The following is a 22,976-nucleotide window of genomic DNA, read 5'->3' as shown; positions in this document are numbered from 1 at the left end:
TACTGTCACTATTTCAATCATCTCACTTGGTTCGGACAGCTCGTTGTCCATAGGTTTCAACAAACTGAGGGAAGCATTTCAGAAGCATGCGTTTTATTTTAAGCATGCATGTCAGAAATTTGGAGTTTAAAAAAGTCTAAATTTTTTCTCCGGTTTTCCTTGCACTAAAATATCATTCCATCACGACCACTAACTTTCAGCACCTGGTGGTGGATCTTCATTAACGAGGCTGAACTACTGTAAAAGTCATTCGCAAATAGATGGGATGGTCCTGCCTTTACCCAATGCAGGCGCACGTTTACTAACTGGAATCGTAGCATAGGGGCCTGGGGTGTGGATCTCCCACCTCACCCTCCACCCACCCCCTCCCACCTCATCCCCCACCCCTCGGGTCAGTACTGCGCCGACTTTCAGCGATACAGTAGGTGGTGCAATCACCAAACGTACAATCCGGGAACTCACTTTTTCGTGCATTTTCGCCTGTGTTGGTAATTTCCATGAACTGGTCTTAAAAAAGAACTTTCGAGGCGGTATTGTCTTTAAAAATTAAGATTGAAACAAATGTTATAAAACATGTGTTGACATGGGGAAGTGAAACACTGGGTCATAGGACTATGTTGTGAAATCCCTCGAAAGCCTCAACTTCTGTTTTCATTAAGAAAGATGCCAGTTGCTGAATAATACTTTATTGGGGCAGTTGGTGCAGTTGGGGATTAGTAACATATGAACAAGTGTTTCAGTAATGTCGGGACGTTTATGTTGGGACGGTGCAAGAGTTGTAAACGACAATGATAGTATAAACCTTAGTAGAAACTGCAATAAAAACAGCTCCAGGTATCGAGCGATTATGTATCGTGATAAAGGTTTGCTCCTATTCTGTCCGTTTCCATATGCACAATGTCATAGATTAAGGTGAAATTATACAAAACTTCCTGTAAAGATGAACTCTCACTTCTGGAAGTTGAGGGGGTGTTTCACCGCCCTCCATTCCCCACCGGAGCTCAGCACCGGGGACCCTGGTGGTAAAAAGGCGGGCGGCTGCCTGTTGCTACAGCAGCTCCTGGATGGTTCACGTTCCTGTGCAGTCGGCTCTCTGTTGGAGTGGAGGGCGATCATATCCTGGCCCGCGGGTCTCTCTCTCCCCCACACTCGCGCATCCACTCTCTCCCGATCCACGAGTTACTGTCATTCCTGCAGTAACTCGAATCGTTAACATTTTTTCCCACATGGTCAAGGTAACGAGCAGACATTGACTTGCACGGAGAGCGAGGCAGCCGTGGGGAGCTGGCAAAGTCAGCTTGGAGTTGCACAGAATGGGGGTGTGGAGCTGAATCTTTGCCGGCAGTGTCACTCAGTAAGGCGGGAGGGGGGAGGTCCAACGTCAGTCCCGTGGAGTATAAATCGGAGGGGTGAACGCCGCCCGGGAGGGCGACTGTACGCCGTGTGAGTCGGGGAAGGGGCAGCTTCTGTCTGCGCGGAGAGTCAGACGTGATTCTCTCGCTGTGGAGGAGCGTCGGCTTCACGTCAGCGCCGGCGATGGTGTGGGGCTGAGCTATTTTCAATGCTGAGTCCCTGCCCATCTGTCCGTGTCTATGTGGGACAGAGAGAGCGGAGGCGCGGAGCGGGGCTGGCTGCGAGAATCCACAGGCGGGGGCTGAACGAGGAAATGCGAGGCGGCGCGCTGGGGGCAGATCAGAGACGGAGGCAGACCCAACTTGGCCCCAGCCATCGGTGAGGAGCGAGGAGAGCTCCCCGACCCAAGATGACACTGGTGGCAGAGGAAAACATCGACGAGTCGGTGGCGTTGGCCACGTTTTCTCAGGGCAGCTGCGACCCCGAGCTGCTGGGGCAAGAGTGCTGCGAGCGGGCTCTCATCAACATCTCGGGGCTGAGGTTCGAGACACAGCTGAGGACCCTGGCCCAGTTCCCCGACACCTTGCTCGGCGACCCGCGGAAGAGGATGCGCTACTTCGACCCGCTTCGCAACGAGTATTTCTTCGACAGGAACCGGCCCAGCTTCGACGCCATCCTCTATTACTACCAGTCGGGCGGGAGGCTGAGGAGACCCGCGAACGTGCCCGTCGACATTTTCATGGAGGAGATTAAATTTTACGAGATGGGGGAAGAGGCCATCGACAATTTCCGCGAGGAGGAAGGTTTCATTAAAGAGGAAGAGCGCGTCTTGCCGGCCAACGAGTACCAGCGGCAGGTTTGGCTGCTGTTCGAGTACCCGGAGAGCTCAGGCTCCGCCAAGGGCATCGCCATCGTGTCCGTGCTCGTCATCCTCATCTCCATCATCATCTTCTGCATGGAGACCCTGCCCGTGTTCCGCGAAGATGCGCGCCTGGAGCCCAGGACGGTGGCCGTCAATGGCACCGACACGCTGGGGACAAACATATTCACCGACCCCTTCTTCATCATCGAGACTCTCTGTATTGTCTGGTTCTCCTTCGAACTGTTGGTGAGATTTTTCTCGTGTCCCAGCAAATCCACCTTCTCCAAGAACATCATGAACATCATAGACATCGTGGCCATCATCCCCTATTTCATCACCCTCTTCACTGAGTTGGTCTACCACCAGTCCAACGGGCAGCAGACCATGTCCTTGGCCATCCTCAGGGTCATCCGGCTGGTTCGCGTCTTCCGCATCTTCAAGCTCTCCAGGCACTCCAAGGGTCTCCAGATCCTGGGCCAGACCCTGCAGGCCAGTCTGAGGGAGCTGGGTCTTCTCATGTTCTTCCTCTTCATCGGTGTCATCCTCTTCTCCAGCGCCGTCTACTTCGCCGAGACGGACGACCCGGACTCTAGCTTCTCCAGCATCCCAGACGCTTTCTGGTGGGCAGTGGTCACCATGACCACCGTAGGCTACGGGGACATGCACCCCATCACCATCGGAGGTAAGATCGTGGGGTCCCTGTGCGCCATCGCCGGGGTGTTGACCATCGCGCTGCCCGTGCCCGTCATCGTGTCCAACTTCAACTACTTCTACCACAGGGAGAACGAGCATGAGGAGCAAGTCGAGTACATGCACATCAGCAGCGGGCAACAGGCGAACTCCATGGGGCAGCTCAAGGCCAGCGACCAGTCCCTCAACAAGAGCGAAGCGGAAGACAACGTGGACGCGTTGATCAATGATCATCAGTACCCCGACTACACCCCCATCAAACAGAGGTCGTCAGACAACCAAACCAGGAAAACATTCACCGACGTATGATGGGCGGGAGGGACGGAGCGGGGACTGAAAAAATCTCCATCAAGTCACGTTAACAACAGACATTTTCTGATGTTCAGCCTCACTATCCCACGGAGGCTGAAAATTGTACAAACACATTCGTGGCAGAATTAGATCTCGGCGGTGGAAATGCGTCGGATTGTTCAACACTGTTTTAGCTTTACGATCAACATGTTAAATTGTCGACATTTTCTGCGGTTTCCTCTAAGGAGACCGCCGCTTGTTTTTGCTTTGATTTACACAGCCCGTTATTCTACTTTCAGCTGATCTTTAAAGCATACCAGCTAAATTGAATTAAAAAAAAAACCCAGACTGAAGAAGGGTCTCGCTACAAAGATGCTGCCTGTCCCACTGAGTTACTCCAGCAATTTGTGTCTACCTTCGATTTATACCAGCATCTGCAGTTCTTTCCTACACAAAAGCCCAGACCAAATGTATTGTTTCACCGATCCCAGTGATTCTGTGCCGGGCGGGGGTTCGGGGATTTCGATAGCGAGCGTGTGTGTTTCCACGGGGAAGTGGGTTTAGTCCCCACGCCCACCCTTCGCCACCTCAGCGGAAAAACGCCTGACCCCAAGGGGCAAGAAACAATGCTTCAGGATTTTTAAACCGGTTGGAAAACGATTGCAAAGAAAGCGGAGGCGGCAGAGCGAGGAATCAAATAGCAATCAGAGAAAGAGAGAGAGAGGAGCACAAGGTGGATCACGAACGAGAACAAACAGCTTCTGGTACAATGTCAGAAATGAACGCCCAAATTGCAACGACTCCACCATTCAACTGACCCCGACCCTCCGGAGGTTTTGTCAAGCACTTTTCATTAGAATAGCTAATAAATTCGATCAATTCGACGTGCCATCGCCCCTCTCCAAGCTCCACGGGCGGAGAGCGGGCTAAAGCCCCTTCGCTTGTTCACCATCAGCGACATTGTGTTTTTTTTTAATATCGAAGTTCGCATTTGTGAGGAAAGGGGGATCGGTACGTTAAAGCAACGGTGGCTGTGCTTGCATTCGTGCCATTTTGTGCTGCTCCCGCGGTTCCGCTTGCTCGCCAGCCCTACTCCTCCTGAGAGGACGAGCGTGGCCGAGGAGAGACACAACAAGGACACGTGTGAGCTCCGGCTGCGCCGCCGACTCGTCAGCACCTCCCCGTGGCGTCGGCGGTCGGCATAGCAACCGCCTTCTCGCCCGCCGGCCCGAGCTGTCAATGAGAACAAACCCTTCACAACTGACTGCGTTATTCTACAAAAGCGCCCAAACATCGCTGGCTGCAGCCTCTAGACAATGTATCACTGCCGTGGAGCAGGATCGAATTATTCTCTATCCAATGGCTCAACGTGTTACAATTTAGCTCCCAGAACGACACAACTAACGTGTTGTAAACCAGCATCTGCAGTTCCTTGTATATCTCCAATTCAGCCCAACCTTGACTCTGTTTTAACAGCGCAGCTGTGCATCGAAACCAACGTGAATACATTTTACTTTGCGAATAATCAATCGCTATTTTTCAATTACAAACTGGCAAAATTTATCAATTGAAATTATTTCCAACCGTTACTGACTTTAAGGACAGAAATGTTGGCGTAACGCAGCAGGTCAGGCAGCATCTCTGGAGAACACGGACAGCTGGCGTTTCGGGTCGGGACCCTTCTGTATCTGAAGAAGCCCCGATCCGAAACATCACCTATCCATGTTCTCCAGAGATGCTGCCTGACCCGCTGAGTTACTCCAGCACTTGATGTCCTTTTGTGTATTAACCAGCATCTGCAGTTCCTTCTTTCGACATTACTGATTTAAACCCCAGCACAGGGATCCTCGTGTGTGTCCTGACAAATTGCCTGACAAGTAGCCACATTGACCCTGCCTATTGGCGAGCGGATTTCTGACAAACTCACGACCGGCGGATTGCTGTGAAATCGAGGGGCCAAATCCGACGTGAAGCAGCCCAGTTAGTCGTAGTTAGTTCGCGCCCTAGTCACAGACTGTACGGGAATTCCACGTGGAGAGGGGAGCCAACTCTCACTGGAATTCGGAACCGAAGTCCCTCGGGAAAAGGACGAGGGACGCTCCCTTTGATCATTTCAAGACTTTCAGTGTCGGAACACACATTGGGGAACTTGAAGCAATGACTGATAATTCCTTAGCGAACTCTGACCGATCACCAGACGCGACCCAGTGGGCCACTGAGCTGCTTGAAATTCCCAAGTCCGTTGTGAAGGCCTCGGGAGGTCTCAGGAAAGGACTAAACGCAGCCAAATAGCTTCGCATGCCACACAGGGGGACGGAGAGGTTTCCAGTCACCGGGAAAACCAAGAGACATGGAGTGGCCAGTTTGTGACGGCACGGTGTGAGGTGAGTGCAATCGTTCCACGGTCACAATTACAACGTCAATATCACTTGTCTCCTTGCACAGTTATAGCTCACCAACTTCGCTAAGTCTGTAGTTTCGCTATAAGGAAATATGGCTGGTAAAAGTAAGTGCGATTTGTTTAAATATTGTGTGTGCCTTTTCCACAATGTGGATTTCAAAAGGAAATAAATATAAAAGTGCAACGTTTCTAATGTTCCAATCCCTTGAATTGCAGTTGAGCCCAGATTTCTCACTTGCCAATTCGGGATGGAATTAGGGCAACGGGGCAGCACCAGACTTGATTGTAAATTTAGGAGTGTTTCTAAAGGAGGCAAAGGATAACCTTTTGTCCTCTGAGGGATGTAAATGTCGAGCATTCTCCGTCTGGAATGATTCCCGCTGACGACATTGCTAACAATACCAGGTCTATGTATATTTGTGTCTTGTTCGGATGGATGGAAACGATTCCGTAGGGAATCCTTGCTATCTTCTCTCAAACAACCCACGGAAATATCGGTTCCTTGCTCAAGTAACTCGTTGATTTCGAGGTAAGGGTTTGCCCTGAGGATGTGAATTGTGTACATTTTATTACAGCACCTTCGGTATCTTTAGTATAAAGGCAATGGGAGTATTTGTACAGATATTTTTGCCCATTTCTCATGTTCTGGTCAAGGATTTGCAGGATTCTTGGATATGGAAGGACTCACCACCATGGCTCAACACTGGACAAACTCCACCAATCCCCCTCTGCTTTACTCCCCAGTAGCCATGATTTGTTTTAAATCCCTCCTATATTTATCCAATTTATTTTTGAAAGCAATGATTAAATATGGTGCCACTTCTCTTTCCAAATTCCCAATGTGGACAGCTCAGAGATGCCATCAACACAAACAGGTTAACTATTCTGGGAAATTGTAACTGGTGAGAGCTGTGTGAGTTCTCAAATGTGGCGTATTATTTAATTTCTATAAAATGAGCTTAAAGCGGAATGTAACATTTTTACCTGGTTTATACTTTGAAAATGTAGAATTAATTAATCAGGGGTTTGGATTCTTGTTACGTACAGTGCAATGGAGCATATTTTTAGGTTAAAATTCTCTCTCTGAGGCATTATGTTATACATACAGCAATACCTGATTAGGATATTGTGTTGTATATTCCTGGTCCACCTGGTGGAGTCAGTATAAGCAAGGCATTTGATGCTGCTGCAGTTATAAGTGAATTAAAATGGGATATCTGTGACTGAATGGGTTACAGCAGTACCTTTTGGCATTTTCTGTCTGCATTGGAATGAAACAAAGGAAAAATCTCTCAATGAAAGATGAAAGATTCCATTGGGTACAAAACCATTGAGAAGAATTGAAAAAGTGGTATCATTCAAAGTTTTAGAGCTGCATAGACCGATTATTTGGTTTGAAAAATAAATATAGATTGAACAAGGACTATCTTTGCACAAGTATTTGGGGAAGCATGATGGCATTGGTGCAATGGGCCTAGGAGTACTGACAATGATAGAGAGTTATTACATGTTTTAAAGGTAGAGAATTGATAAGGATAGCATACTTGGTGACCAATTTTAATAGGAATATTTTATATATTGCTTATTTGCAAACTCTCAGTGTGCATGTCATGCTATGGCTTTCTTTAGAATTGGTGTAAAGGTATCAAAAGTGTGGGTTGTGAAAACAGCTCTGATTTTCAGTCATCCAAATTTTCACTCGCCATATAGCTTAAGAAACAGATGAATTTAGATTGTTTTGGTGTGAAGCATTGGGGGGCAGTCAGAAAAGCATGCACTCATGTGTATTTGTAGATAAACACAAAATGCTGGAATAACTCAGCGGGATCTCTGCATAGAGGAATGGGTGACATATCGGGTCGAGATCCTTCTTCAGACTGAGCTTCAGGGGAGGGGGGAGTACAGAGATAAGGAAGTGTAAGAGATCAAAAGAGATGCAGATGTAGAATATACCTATTTTGTAGTCCTGGTTCCCAACTTCCACTAGCCTTTGTGTAATCAAGGACTTCCTTACATCATTCCTAAGGTATATGTCCCTTTGTTTGAACTCTTTCCTTCAGAGGAGACAGTACATCTTCATCTCCCCTGCAAAATCCAGTCATCTTAATCTCTTTTATTCATTTTTTTAAAATCAAGGGAATATAGTGTGTGTTTTAATAATATTTGATAATGTATGCTTATCATTAATTAAGCATCTTAGGCCTAGAAGATTTCTTTTCAAAATCTTTCTTTTTTAATGTTGGTTTTATGATCAGTTGCTGATCAGTTTAAATATCACATGGATGTCAGAAAGGAGGAATTCAATACAGTGCCACATTTCCCATCTTCTTTGATTTCTTCTGTCCTGGAACATGATGTTCAGATAAAGTTATTCATTGACAAGAAAATCTCTGACAGAATTTTGAAAAAAAAAGTTTCTGAAATCAATTCCACAAAATCATACAATGAAATTCCTGAAATATTGATCCATAAATTGTTAATGATTCACTTAATCATCATAATCATAATCATACTTTATTAGCCAAGTATGTTTTGCAAGGAATTTGATTTGCCATACAGTCATACCAATAAAAAGTAACAGAACACACACAATACATTTTAACATAAACATCCACCACAATGTCTCCTCCACATTCCACTGCGAAAAAAAGTTAAATCTCTCCCTTCTTTGTCTTCCAGCGGTTGGGGGCCTCTAACTTACCATTGACGGGATGATCTTATTCCCCCGTAGCCAGTGGCGGGCCCTCCTTGTCGGGGCGATCAAGCTCCTGCATCGGGGGTGAATCTCAGCTCTCCCGCGCCGGGCAATCTACCCCGAGCTGGGTCTAGTCGAACGTCGTGCGGCTTTTGGAGCTTCCCGACGTCGGTCTCAACTCGAGACTGCGAGCCCTTGATGTTAAAGTCCGCAGGCCATGGTTTGAGCGTCGATCCAAGGCAAGGAATCGGCTCTGATGGTCAGTCCCTAGCAAGGCCTCCAGCTCCACGGTTAGGCTGCAGAGCGACCGGAGATACAATCTGGATTGATAAGAAATACATCTATTGCTGCTCCTGAACACATCATCAGTGATGTAACCTGGGGTCATTGGGTGTTTTGGGTCTTTCAACATCAGACACCCTCACCCAGGTGACCCAGCCGTGGTTGATCAGACCACGACTTGTGTTCAGGTGGCATTCGCTCCTCCCCATGGATCTCCTCTCCTGATCCAGAGCCATCTCGAGGCCTTCTCCGCTGCCTCTGTGGTGCTCTTCTCCTCTCCATTCTGTTGATGCCCAGCGCACTCAAGGCTTTGTAGAGTGATTGCCCTGCAAAACCTCTGCAGCCAACCTCGATGGGCATACACCCTTGCCTTCCAGCCCTGCTTATGGCAGTCTATGACCAGCTCTTCGTACTTGGTCATCTTCCTCTCATGGGCCAGTAATCGCATCTCCGGCAAGGTAAGAGATTGAAACAAAGGTTCTTCCGCCCACCCCCCACATAAAACAAACCAGAGAACATTAACACATACATTTTAAACACACTAAAAATAACAAATAAAAGACAAAAAGGACAGACAGACTGTAGGCGAGGCTGCCATTGAAGCGCCATCCGGTCGTATTAAAGTAGCATAATAACAACCATATGAGCAAAGGAAACCTAATATACGGATACTAATGTATTTAACTCTAGGCAGTAATAAGAATAAATTCCCCCAGGTTATTAAATCAGTGCATTACAGTGTAGACAAGGTATTTTAAGTCAACAATGCATTTGCAGCTTTTTTTGATAAAGATTTGTGATTAATCCTAGTTTTCTCAGACCAGTAAATATTTATCCTTGGTCAATAATGCTATTGCTTTTGAGGGCACCGTTGAACCTGATTCTACATCCCTTTCAAGCAATGTATTTCATATTATGCAATGCCACCTCTGGATCTTTGCTGGTCACTTTAAATCTTTACCTTCTGATTACCCATATTTCCACCATTGTAATAGTTTATCCTAAATCACACTACCAAAACAATTCAACCTTCCAGATTACATGAATAACTCCGTTCCTTTATCTCCCCATAAAACTAAAGTTCCTCATCCTTAATGTTATTTTGTTCTCCTCGAGTCTCTCCAAATCCCTGATGCCTTCCTATAGTATGGCGCCCAAACGCAACCACAATACTTAGGAGTATTTCATTACTCAGTACTTCATGAACTCCTACCACATTTTCCTTTCTTTTGTCTGCAGCGCCTTCATTATTAAGGGTTTCTCAAATGCTCCTCTAGTTTTAAAGGATCATAGGTATTCAATCACAGGACTGTTGGCTTGTGACCAACCTTTAGAATTGTATTATTTAGTTTATATTGCCTCTCAGTCTTTCTTTAACACGGAACAGATGGCAGCTACTGTGTGGTAATTGTAGAGAGAATGAATCATACAGATTGCCATCAAATGTCGATTGGAAATTCCTTCATTCTAAGATCATTAATCAGACATAGATAGTACTTCTGCACAAAACATTGGTCTTTGTGAATATGCAACTGGTCAACTTGAGGTATTGTCTGGGCAAAAATCCAGCGTTTACTGTATAGTTTTACAAAGGGAATTTTCTTGGTTCTCCAGTGGTGTGACAATATGTGCCCCATGAATTTCAGCACTCTAGGATTTTTGCTGATATTAGGGTGACTGGAAGTATCATAAGTAATGTTTTGATAAGTTTCAGTTCAGTCAGAGGAAATTCAAAAATAAAAACAGGAAATGCTGGAAAACAAAGCCAGTCAAGCAGTGTTCTGTTGAATCAGAAACAACGTTAGTGTTTCAGGCCAAAGACCCTTCTCTCTCCACCAAAATTAAATCCTTAGATTTTCCTGCACTAATCCCATTTTCCTGTCCTGTATTTGTTCTGTAGAAATAATATTACCTCAGTTATCATTTTCGTAAGGTATACTAGTTACAGATTCAGCTTACTTGCTTGCAGTTTACATCTTTGAATGGTCATGATGCTGAGCTGAGGGGGCAGCAGATCAATGTGGTTTACTTGGCATGCATGTGCATACTTTCAGTGTGAATTATGCAAGCTGCCAGATTGATAAAGGTGTCAAAACATAGACAGCTAATGTCCTTTGTAGGTGTGGAGAGAAGAACAATCATGATTCCAAGCAGTGGGCAACATTGATGTGGAATCAACTACACAGTTATTTGCAGATTGATTACACTTGGCTGTTTGTATGTTCTACATTGGTTTGATTTGTTTCTAATGATCTTTAAAATTGCTACGTCCATAGAAAACAATGTGCTGACTGATTTTTTTGAATTCAAGTTTCTGAAGAAATATTCCAAGAAGCAAGTGCTTTAGGAGGCATTCCCCCTGAAGCACACCTTCATTTAAGAATAACTGGTGGATATGAAGTATAGGACAAACTGCAAGAAGCGGTGGGAGAAAGAATGGAAGGCACTGAGAAGTATATAATAACCATTTGGACAAGTGTGTGATACATAGAAACATAGAAACATAGAAAATAGGTGCAGGAGTAGGCCATTCGACCCTTCGAGCCTGCACCGCCATTTAATATGATCATGGCTGATCATCCAACTTTGTATACCATACCTGCCTTCTCTCCATACCTCCTGATCCCTTTAGCCACAAGGACCACATCTAACTCCCTCTTAAATATAGTCAATGAACTGGCCTCAACTACCTTCTGTGGCAGAGAATTCCACAGAATCACCACTCTCTGTGTGAAAAATGATTTTCTTATCTCGGTCCTAAAAGACTTCCCTCGGCAATACCTTGGTAGTGCAGTAAGAGAATTGTCCCTTGTTTCAGTCACAATAAACTCAGAGCAAAGAGTGAATCACATTCCTAATGGCAATCCAGCCCAATATGTTCATCAAGTTTAACATTTTTGGATTCCTCCAGACTGGACCTGGAGGTATTTTCAGCAATTCATGATTTTCTATCCACTGTGAGAAAATGGAGATCACTTATTTTGTTTGTTGATAAAAAGTTACTGTAAGTATATTTAATGGTTTCTTGCCAGAGCAGCAGACCGAGAGAGCATGTGGCAATCTGAGGATTGTGGACTTCCCTGTTGTGCAGAATGTCAAGAGCTGTTTGTATAATGCCTTGCAGCCCCAATATGTCGACCCAGAGATGTATTTCAACTGGAGGGGATTACACAACCAGAATGTTTATCGGATGTTTGACTGTAAAGGTGCATCGTGCAGGCCAGAGCTTAGTGCTATTGAGGGAGTGCAGCGTAGATTTACAAGGTTAATTCCCGGGAATGCGGGACTGTCATATGCTGAGAGAATGAAGCAGCTGGGCTTGTACACTCTGGAGTTTAGAAGGATGACAATAGACAATAGACAATAGGTGCAGGAGTAGGCCATTTGGTCCTCCGAGCCAGCATCGCCATTCAATGTGATCATGGCTGATCATCCCCAATCAGTACCCCGTATCTGCCTTCTCCCCATATCCCCTGACTCCGCTATTTTTAAGAGCCCTATCTAGTTCTCTCTTGAAAGCATCCAGAGAACTGGCCTCCACCGCCCTCTGAGGCAGAGAAATCCACAGACTCACCACTCTGTGAGAAAAAGTGTTTCCTCGTCTCCGTTCTAAATGGCTTACTTCTTATTCTTGAAATGTGGCCCCTGATTCTGGACTCCCCCAACATCGGGACCATGTTTCCTGCCTCTAGCGTGTCCAATCCCTTAACAATCATATGTTTCAATGAGATACCCTCTCATCCTTCTAAACTCCAAAGTGTACAAGCCCAGCTGCTCCATTCTCTCAGCATATGACAGTCCCGCCATCCCTGGAATTAACCTTGTAAACCTACGCTGCACTCCCTCAATAGCAAGAATGTCCTTCCTCAAATTAGGGGAACAAAACTGCACTCCTTCAGACTGATATCAAGGGAGGGGGCGGGACAAACAGAATGTAGGTGGAGACAGTAAGACTGGTGGGAGAACTGGGAAGGGGGAGGGAATAGAGAGAGAAAGCAAGGGCTATCTGAAGTTAGAGAAGTCAATGTTCATAGCGCTATGTTCATAGCGGTATGAACATTGACTTCTCTCACCAGATAGCCCTTGATTTCTCTTTCCATCCCCTCCCCCTTCCCATTTCTCCCACCAGTCTTACTGTCTCCACCTACATTCTATCTTTGTCCCGCCCCTTCCCTTGACATCAGTCTGAAGAAGGATCTCGACCTGAAACGTCACCCATTCCTTCTCTCCAGAGATGCTGCCTCACCCGCTGAGTTACTCCAGAAACTTGTGTCTATCCTGGTAAATTTCTTCATTACCAAGTCTTCACATCCTTACTGTAGCCTAATCAAAGTTTTATACAGCTGCAACATGACTTGGCTTTATACTCAATGTGCTGACTGATGAAGACAAGCATGCTGCATGTTCTTTCCCACTCTATTTGTTGCCACTTGCAGAGAACTGTGAAGTTGCAGCTCAAGATCCATATGTACCATAATGTTCTACAGTAAATAACCTGTCATTTATTGTATATTTTTGTCTTGCATCTAGTCACACTTGTCCAGATTAAATGCCATCTGCCAGTTCCCTGCCTAAATTTGTGTCTAATCTACCGTATACCCTGCTGTATCCAGTGAAAATGGGGGTTGTGGGCGGCACAGTGGTGCAGCGGTAGAGTTGCTGCCTTACAGCTCTTAAAGCACCAGAGACCCGGGTTCGATCCTGACTACAGGTGCTGCCTGTATGGAGTTTGTATGTTCCCCCTGTGACCACGTGGGCTTTTTCCGAGCTCTTCGGTTCCTCTCACACTACAAAGATGGACCAGTTTGTATGTTAATTGGCTGGGCATGAATGTTAAATTGTCCCTAGTGTGAAGGATAGTGTTAATGTGCAGGGATCGCTGGTCTGTGCGAATTCGATGGGCAAAAGGGCCTGTTTCTGCCCTTTATCTCTGAACTATAATATTCCTCACTATCTACAGCTCCACCAATTTTTATGTTATCTGCAAAAGCACAAATCAGATCAAGTTCAAGTGTTCAAGTTCAAGTGAGTTTATTGTCATGTGTCCCTGTATAGGACAATGAAATTCTTGCTTTGCTTAAGCACACTGAAAATAGTAGGCATTTACTACAAAACAGATAAATGTGTCCATATACCATGATATAAATATATACACACATGAATAAATAAACTGATAGTGCAAATAACAGAAAGTGGTTGGTAATAATCAGAGTTTTGTCCGAGCCAGGTTTAATAGCCTGATGGCTGAGGGGAAGTAACTATTCCTGAACCTGGTTGTTGCAGTCTTCAGGCTCCTGTACCTTCTACCTGAAGGTAGCAGGGAGATGAGTGTGTGGCCAGGATGGTGTGGGTCTTTGATGATACTGCCAGCCTTTTTGAGGCAGCGACTGCGATAAATCCCCTCGATGGAAGGAAGGTCAGAGCCGATGATGGACTGGGCAGTGTTTACTACTTTTCCTCTCCAGGGCGCTCAAATTGCCGAACCAAGCCACGATGCAACCAGTCAGCATGCTCTCGACTGTGCACCTGTAGAAGTTAGAGAGAGTCTTCCTTGACAATCCGACTCTCCGTAATCTTCTCAGGAAGTAGAGGCGCTGATGTGCTTTTTTGATGATTGCATTAGTGTTCTCGGACCAGGAAAGATCTTCAGAGATGTGCACGCCCAGGAATTTGAAGCTCTTGACCCTTTCAACCATCGACCCGTTGATATGAATGGGGCTGTGGGTCCCCCTCCTACTCCTTCCAAAGTCCACAATCAGTTCCTTGGTTTTGCTGGTGTTGAGGGCCAGGTTATTGCGCTGGCACCATATGGACAGTTGCTCGATCTCTCTTCTGTACTCTGACTCATCCCCATCAGTGATACGCCCCACAATAGTGGTGTCATCAGCGAACTTGATGATGGAGTTCGCACTGTGGTTTGCTACGCAGTCATGGGTATAGAGTGAGTACAGCAGGGGGCTGAGCACGCAGCCTTGAGGTGCTCCCGTGCTGATTGTTATTGAGGCTGACACATTTCCACCAATACGAACAGACTGTGGTCTGTGGACGAGGAAGTCAAGGATCCAGTTGCAGAGGGATGCGCAGAGACCCAGTTCTGCGAGTTTGGTAACCAGTTTGGAGGGGATGATTGTGTTAAATGCCGAGCTGTAATCAATGAATAACAGCCTGACATATGAGTTTTTGTTGTCCAAGTGGTCCAGTGCGGAGTGGAGGGCCAGCGAGATCGCATCCACCGTTGATCTGTTGTGGCGGTACGCGAACTGCAGTGGGTCCAGGTTTTTGTCGATGTAGGAGTTGATTTGCTCCATGATCAACCTCTCAAAGCACTTCATCACCACCGGCGTTAGTGCCACTGGTCGATAGTCATTGAGGCATGTCACCTTACTCTTCTTGGGCACCGGTATAATTGATGCCCTTTTAAAGCAGGTGGGGACCTCAGACTTCAGAAGTGAGAAGTTGAAAATGTCCGTAAAAACTCCCACCAGTTGGTCCGCACAGGTTTTTAGAACACGACCGGGTATTTCAGCCACATTTTCAACTCCCTGGAGAAATAGAATTGCTCTCCTGTACCAAACCTCCAGTGCAGCTTCAGAACACTCACTTTGTGTTTTGTGCCATTCCTGAAAGTCTCCCAGGTCAAAATGAGTTCTAGAATTCCCTGCCTTCTCAACTGAACCTACAGTGCACCTCCCTTTTATAAACTGCAGGCTGAAAATAATGCAGTGCAAGCCACTTTTGAAATTGGGCACCACTCTGTGGCAATGTGAACGAACACCATGGTCCTGTTGACAGGAGGCAGCAAACATGTGTACAAGCAGGCAGCATGGAGCTAGTGTGCTGTCAGCATCAAAAACACCATGCATTGATTGCTCACTCATAATGATCCCTCAGCTGTGTTTGGTGCCTGCTGCTTAGCCCCCTCAATGTTGTGATAACCATTGGCTGATAAAATATTTTCTTAGAATCTTAGAGATGCTGCAAGGAAACAGGTCCTCCAGCTCAACTTGGCCATTCCAATCTAGGTGCTCCTTCTACACTGGCCCCATAGTCCGCATTTGGCCCATATCCCCCTAAACCTAATTAAATTGGATAGGTATATGGATGGGAAAGGAATGGAGGGTTATGGTCTGAGTGCAGGTAGGTGGGACTAGGGGAAAATAATTGTTCGGCACGGACTTGAAGGGCCGAGATGGCCTGTTTCCATGCTGTAATTGTTATATGGTTATATATGGCTATATGGTTATAAATCATTCCTATCCATATACAGTACCTGTCCAAATGTCTCTTAAATGTTATAGTTTCTGCCTTAACGACCTCCTTTGCTAGCTCATTCCATATACCCACCATCCTCTGTGTGAAAAGGTTGCCCCTCAGGTTCCGACTAAATCTTTTCCACTTTCTACGACCAGCCATCACCAATACCAATTAAAACTCATCACAAATCTCTCATCAGCATTGTGCAAACTGTTTTCTCTATCAAATGCTACATTTTGCTTCTTGTTTCCCATTAGTTAATAAAGAACAGATAAATAAGTGATGGGAAAGGGTAACCTTAAATGAACTATTGTTCATTTGTTGTCTTTTTAGACATAATTTATTTACATAATGTTTCCAAAGAGTGCCTCATTTCTTGACATCTGTGTTGAATGCTGATGTGAAAATGAATCTTCAACAAAATGTCCAATGCAGCCATTCTGCTTAAACAGGCTAGCCTTCGACCAAGGACATGTAGCTGGATGTCTGTATTATTGTAATGAAATAGTGATTATACCAAACCCCTCACTGCTCAGCCTGTGATGTAAACACTTTCCACACAGTCCTGGCATTTGAGTTGCAAGCTGGGAGATAGTTAGGCTTGGTTAAGGTAAGACTTTTCATGTGGCTGTGAAATGTGATGCTGTCTGGATTAGTTTTCACCATTCAAAAGGACTGAATAAATACCCATTGCATTGGTTGTATTTCATAAACGTGCAGGCTTTATATAACAATAAATAACCACAACTTGTCTACTTTGTAGACAAGATATTAATACCTCCAATAAGGAAAGTAGTTTGTGAGATGACTAAAAGTTATTAATTAAATAAAGGATGAATGAATGAAGATTAAACTGGGAAAGGGTGTAAAAAAGAATGATATGGATAATACCAGGTCAGGAGAGTTATAAAGAGAAGGTCAACAGGTTGGGGATTTTAGCACCAAGCGTAGGAGGTTAAGGGGTGATTTAATGTGGATAAATGTGAGGTTATTCACTTTGGTGGCAAAAGCAGGAAGGCAGATTATTATCTGAATGGTGTCAAGTTAGGAAAAGGGAAAGTACAACGAGATCTGGGTGTCATTGTTCACCAGTCACTGAAGGTAAGCATGCAGGTACAGCAGGCAGTGAAGAAAGCTAATGGCATGTTGTCCTTCATAACAAGAGGAGTTGAGTATAGGAGAAAAGTGGTCCTTCTGCAGCTGTACAGGGCCCTAGTGAGGCCGCACCTGGAGTATTGTGCGCAGTTTTGGTCTCCAAATTTGAGGAAAAACATTCTTGCTATTGAGGGAGTGCAGCGTAGGTTCACGAGGTTACTTCCCGGGATGGCGGGACTGTCATATGTTGAAAGAATGGAGCGACTGGACGTATTCACTGGAATTTAGAAGGACAAAGAGAGATCTAATTGAAACATATAAGATTATTAAGGGATTGGACACGCGAGAGGCAGGAAACATGTTCCAAATGTTGAGGGAGTCCAGAACCAGGGGCCACAGTTTAAGAATAAGTGGTAGACTATTTAGAATGGAGATGAGGAAAAACGTTTTCACCCAGAGAGCTGTGAATCTGTGGAATTCTCTGCCTCAGAAGGCAGTGGCGGCCAATTCTCTGGATGCTTTCAAGAGAAAGTTAGATAGAGCTCTTAAGGATAGCGTAGTCAAAGAATATGGAGAGAGGGCAGGAACCGGGTACTGATTGTGGATGATCAGCCATGATCACAATGAATGGCGATGATGGCTCGAAGGGCCGAATGGCCTACTCCTGCACCTATTGTCTATTATGTAGGTTTATAAAATCAAGAGGGGAATAGATATTGTGAATAACCACAGTCTTTCCCCGGAGTGGTGGTGGCGCATAAGTTTTACGTGAGAAGGAAAGATTTATAAGGGACCTGAGGGGCAACTTTTCACACAGAAGTAGGTGGGTATATGGAACAAGCTGCCAGAGGAAGTGGTAGAGGCGGGTGCAATTATGCCATTTAAAAACACTTGGACAGGTATCCGATAGAAAGGTTTTTGAGGGATATGGGACAGCCTGGGCAAGTGGGCCTGGCTCGCTTAAGCAATTTGGTTTAATGGACAAGATGGGTAGAAGGGTCTGTTTGGGTGTTGTACACATCTATGACTCTCAGTTGATAGTGAAATGAGAAGATGGAGGCGTTTAGGGAATGACGTCTGCAAATGATGTGGCTAAAAGCCCTCCCTGGGCCATTGCAGCAGTGGATGAAATGGGTGGGTTTGCACTTGGATTCGATTTGGATGATCAGGGCAAGGATGTGATTGAGAAACGTAGACTATTTTGTGAGAATGTTTATGTATGGATAGAGTTTGAAAAGCCAATTAAGAGAATTGTTGGAAATCAAGTCTGAAATTGAAGTGAGGTAGGATGAAATAAATTACGGAGCTTTTTCTGTGACCAAATCACCAGGGATAGTGTCTACAGGAAAACATGGAGGGGTGCCATCAGGGTAAAGAAATTTGGCAGCAATTTTGTTTTGAGCTTCACATGATTTTTGCCCGGTATATTAATAGGAAAGCCTTCTAAAAAAAACAACATTTTAGCTTGTAGTAATTATCTGAATTAACATTCTTCTGGAGTTTAAACAAAAAAGTACTGGGAGAGGTCTTCTGTATTAGTAGTAGGCAACCTTTCACATGTTAACCCTTTCATCTCAAGAATCAACCCAGTGGAGCTTGCTGCATAACTTCCAATATGAGATGTCCTTCATTAAACATGGAGGGATGTGGGTGCAGGCAAGTGGAACTAGCTTGGTAGATAATGTGGTTAGTATGGGCGAATTGGGCCGAATGGCTTGTTTCTGTGTTTGGTAGCAATATGACTATGAGACAGGAACTGTACATAGTATTGGGGATATGGTCTCACAAGAATTCTACAAAGCTGCATCAAAATGTACCTTCTTCATATTTCATGCCACTTGCAAAATTGGAGTGGTATGAAGGAATCAATACTCGATATGGACATTGGGATAAACAGGTAATTATGTTTGTTGGCCTGTATAACTGTAGCTTGTTTTTTATTTATTTATAGGATGTAAGTGTCACAGGCAAAACCAACTTTGTGGTCATTGATAACTGTCTATGGGAATTGCAATCCGTTGAAAGTAATTTAACAGAGAAGTTGGACTGGAGGTTTCAGGATTTATACCCTGGACGAATGAAGGAATGGGAATATATTTCCAAATCAAACAAGTTTGTAACCTAAAAGGACATGAAGTACTAGAATAACCCAGCAGATCAGGCAGCATCTCTGAAGTACTTGGATAGCTGAGATTTCAGGTCAGGACCCTTCTTTAGACTGATTGTAGGGGAGGGTGAAAATCAAAGATTTATATGTTTACTAGACCAAGTGCAGACCCGCTGGGTCTGCTCCTCCAACTCCCCCGTTCCTTACCCGTAACCCCCACGGGAGGCGTGGTCTATTAACTCAAGTCATTCGCGAACGTAAGATTCCAGCACTCCCCTTGCCACCCTCAGCAGTGCTATTTTAAAAAAATCCAATTGCACTTGCCTGCATGTTGCAATAGCAATTTGCCCTCCTCCTGCTAGTCTATCTATTGTGACATCATCAGTTGAAGCTTACATTGTGACTTCATCAGTTGAAGCTGGTCGGTTTGAAATTCAAGGTATTTTGATTTTTTTTAAACTTTAATCAGTAATGTCAAGAAATAAAGCATAAAATGTTCAGTGAAAGTGATCTCTGCCTATAGGGGCAAAATGTGAATCAGAATAGGTAAAAATCTTATGAAAGTTGGCATTTTTAAAGCTTTAATCTCGAATAACGCGAATATAGGATGAAATCTGCATTCAGGCTAATCTCTACTAGCTGAGCCATTATGGCATCATCAGTTGAAGCAGGTGGTTTTAATTTCAAAGTCTTTTGACTTTTTTCGACTTTTTCGACTTTTAATCAGTAATGAGTCGAGAATAAATCGAGAAATAAAGCATAAAATGTTCAGATAAGGTGATCCTCAGTCAAAATGTCAATCGAAATATGTAAAAATGTAATCGTTCCCATGTAGTGTTTTTGCAAAGATATAAAGACAACCACATATGCACACACATATATACACACGTACAAGATCAGACTTTTAGTAAGTATATGATGACTTGTTTGGGAAGTAGGTATTGGTGTTTCCCTGTGATTGCTGCAATCTCCTAAGGTTTTTGAAGGTTCTGTATGATAAGATTTAGTCCTGGCATCATGTTCGGCACAGACATTGTGGGCGGAAGAGCCTGTTCCTGTGCTGTACTGTCCTATGTCTATGTTATTAGTGCTGTTAGTTTTTAACAAAATACATCATGTCATATTGTTCCTTCACCTTATCAACTTACCGTACACCAGAATTGTTAACTATTTTTCTGTTCACAGATGATGCCAGTATTTTCTACTTTTATTCCAGATTTCCGACATGGGCAATATTTTGCTTTTGTTCCATTTTAACAATATAGCATTGCAAAGAACTTACTAATGACAAATTTTGACACAGACAATACCATAATGTAAATACAAAATAGACACAATGAATAGAAGCCGTCCTGAACCAAATGCTGAGGATGATCCCAACACTTTGGGCGGCACAGTGGCGCAGCAGTATAGTTGCTTACAACGCCAGAGACTACGGATGCTCTCTGTACGGAGTTTGTACGTTCTCCCCGTGACAGCGTGGGTTTTCAGCAAGATCCTCGGTTTCGTCCCACTCTCTAAAGACGTACAGGTTTGTAGGTTAATTGGCTTGGTATAAATGAGAACTTGTCCCTAATGTGTGTAGGATAGTGTTAATGTGCGGGGAATGCTGGTCGGTGCGTACTCGGTGGGCCGACGGGCCTGTTTCCGCGCTGTAAATCTCTAAAACTAAAAACGAAACATTTCCAACCACTGTAAAGGCTAGAATCCCTGTTCTTTTTTCTCTGTTGTAAATTTTTATTTCTTGTACATTCAAACTGCTCTTTTCCTTCTGACACCTGCCCCTAAAGCTTTTTAAATAATACTCTTTATAAAAGGCTCTGTCCAAGTCTTTTTTATGCTGTAATTTCCTCTTCAAAGAATTTCATATAGATTCCTATAGATATTATTTTTAGCCTCCTAAAAAATGCATATATTTTCAACATTTAGTAAATACTCCATAATATTCCACAGATATAAGATCTGTAATACACTAGATTATCTGTCTCTTTGTGCATTGAATGGACTGGGACATCCAAACATTAAATTAAAAACATTGTTAAATTGAAATGCTTGTGAATGCACAACAAAGCGCTTGTAAATGCTCTGTGAATGAAGTTATGCATGACATACCAGTGTCCAATATGCATTTAGTATTTGGGGAATGTAGGGAGCAACCCTTTTTGAAAGAGGTCAGGCTGATATTGTTTATTTAAAGGAATTTATAGCACTGGGAGAAGATCGAATTAATAAAGAAGAGTAGCTTAAATTTGTTACACGCTAATTGAATTTGATTAATTCAAATGAACCTTTTGGTGAGGCAACAGAAAAAGTTGATTTAGAGAAGACAATGACAGACCCAAAATGCTGGAGTAACTCAGCGGGACAGGCAGCATCTCTGGAGAGAAGCAATGGGTGCTGTTTCAGGTCGAGACCCTTCTTCAGACTATGAGGTGCTGCTCCTCCAATTTGCGGTGAGACTCACTCTGGCCATGGAGGAGACCCAGGGAAGAAAGGTTGGATTCGGAATGGGAGGAGGAGTTGAAGTGCTGGGTCACCGGGAGATCAGGTTGGTTAGTGCGAACCGAGCAGAGGTGTTGGGCGAAGCGATCACCAAGCCTACGGTCTCACTGATGTAGAGCAGCTGACACCTAGAGCAGCGGATGCAATAGATGAGGTTGGAGGAGATGCAGGTGAACCTTTGTCGCTCCTGGAACGACTGCTTGGGTCCTTGAATGGTGTCGAGGGGGGAGGTAAAGCGACAAGTGTATCATCTCTTTCGGTTGCAAGGGAAAGTGCCCGGGGAGGGAAGGGAAGAATTGACCAGGGAGTTATGGAGGGAGCTTCACAACACCTAAGCACCAGTTAGTCCATCAAGGACAATAAATTGGAATAAATGCTAACACTTGCCAGTATGCCTAACATTTTACATGTGAAAAAGACATTTTGTAAAAAAATAGATATTTTTTCTCCAACTATTCTGATTTTCTCTAACTCATTGAAATAATAATTCCCGATTTCAGGCGACCATCTCATTATGGGTTGGAAGGGAGCGTTGCATAACTGGAAAACAGTCCGTATTGCGACCTTCAGTAACGCAAAGCCGTATCATTTGCACAGGCATCAAGAAACACAAATGAAGTGTTGTGTTTATTTATTTACTTTTCTAATATAAATTCTGTTAGAATTAATTTAATTCCATATCCCAACTTTTTAGATGATTTGTGAATTCTATGAGGATGAATTTGTGTGACTCAAATGGCCATAATGCTGGGTCCTCTGCACCTCCTTCCTTCATCTAATACTGATTATATATTAAATCCAAGCTTATTTCATATTTTTATTAGTCCACATGATGATTTGTTTTTGATCTGGCATGCACTAAGGGATCAAAGTACTCAGGAAATATTTCATTTTGTTAATTTGACATGAGGGTTTAGCCATTTTTGAATTTTAGTGGTAGCTATCGTCCTAAATTTTTAATTTAGTTTAGAGATACAGCGTCGAAACCGAGTCTACACCCACCAGTGATCCCCACACATTAACACTTTAAAGGAATAACCTTTAACAAGTTAGGTCCTGATCTCTTCTGACTGCTAATGCCATTCTACAAGTGTGTGCACTTTCTCTTGTTGTTTTAAGTTTGATATTTACCGGGATTGTTGTGCCAGGTCTGGCTGATATCAGTGACATCAGTGCATTTACACAAAGCAGCTGCTTTCCGACATGGTTGCATTAGGAAGCATTTACTTTGGAATGCAGAAAGACTGGGAGACAGAATAGAGGTCACGCACAACAAAGCTAGCTGTGGGAAGTGGGAGAGAGGAGATGGTTGGAGAGGTGGCAGAGCTCAGTTACGAAAATGCACCTTAAATACCCTGGCTTTGGGGAGCTAGTGTCCTTCCTGATACTCAGTGAGGATCAACAAGGGAGATGTATTTTCATCTCATCAGTAAGGTCACACTGC

General features: G+C 44.3%; 1 protein-coding gene and 1 long non-coding RNA gene across 2 annotated transcripts in view; both read left to right on the top strand.

Moving 5' to 3' along the window:
* The first annotated feature begins 914 nt into the window (after positions 1–914).
* Positions 915–4,853, top strand: LOC116985133 (potassium voltage-gated channel subfamily A member 3-like). The gene has a single exon (XM_033039600.1). It carries the CDS (start codon positions 1,763–1,765, stop codon positions 3,212–3,214), a length of 1,452 nt encoding a protein of 483 aa, XP_032895491.1. The 5' UTR covers positions 915–1,762; the 3' UTR covers positions 3,215–4,853.
* A 90-nt stretch (positions 4,854–4,943) lies between these two features.
* Positions 4,944–22,976, top strand: part of LOC116985132 — a 35,253-nt gene continuing 17,220 nt past the window's right edge. Inside the window, exon 1 of the long non-coding RNA XR_004415210.1 lies at positions 4,944–5,580. This is a non-coding gene — a long non-coding RNA (uncharacterized LOC116985132). The remainder of the gene's footprint in view (positions 5,581–22,976) is intronic.

This window comes from Amblyraja radiata, chromosome 21 (assembly GCF_010909765.2).
Source record: "Amblyraja radiata isolate CabotCenter1 chromosome 21, sAmbRad1.1.pri, whole genome shotgun sequence".
Classification (NCBI taxonomy): domain Eukaryota; kingdom Metazoa; phylum Chordata; class Chondrichthyes; order Rajiformes; family Rajidae; genus Amblyraja; species Amblyraja radiata.
Note: the sequence above shows the minus strand (reverse complement) of the source record. Positions and strands in the feature narration are given on the sequence as shown.

Excerpts from the sequence above, each read along its gene's own strand:
- LOC116985133 (XM_033039600.1), top strand. The coding sequence starts at position 1,763 with ATGACACTGGTGGCAGAGGAAAACATCGACGAGTCGGTGGCGTTGGCC.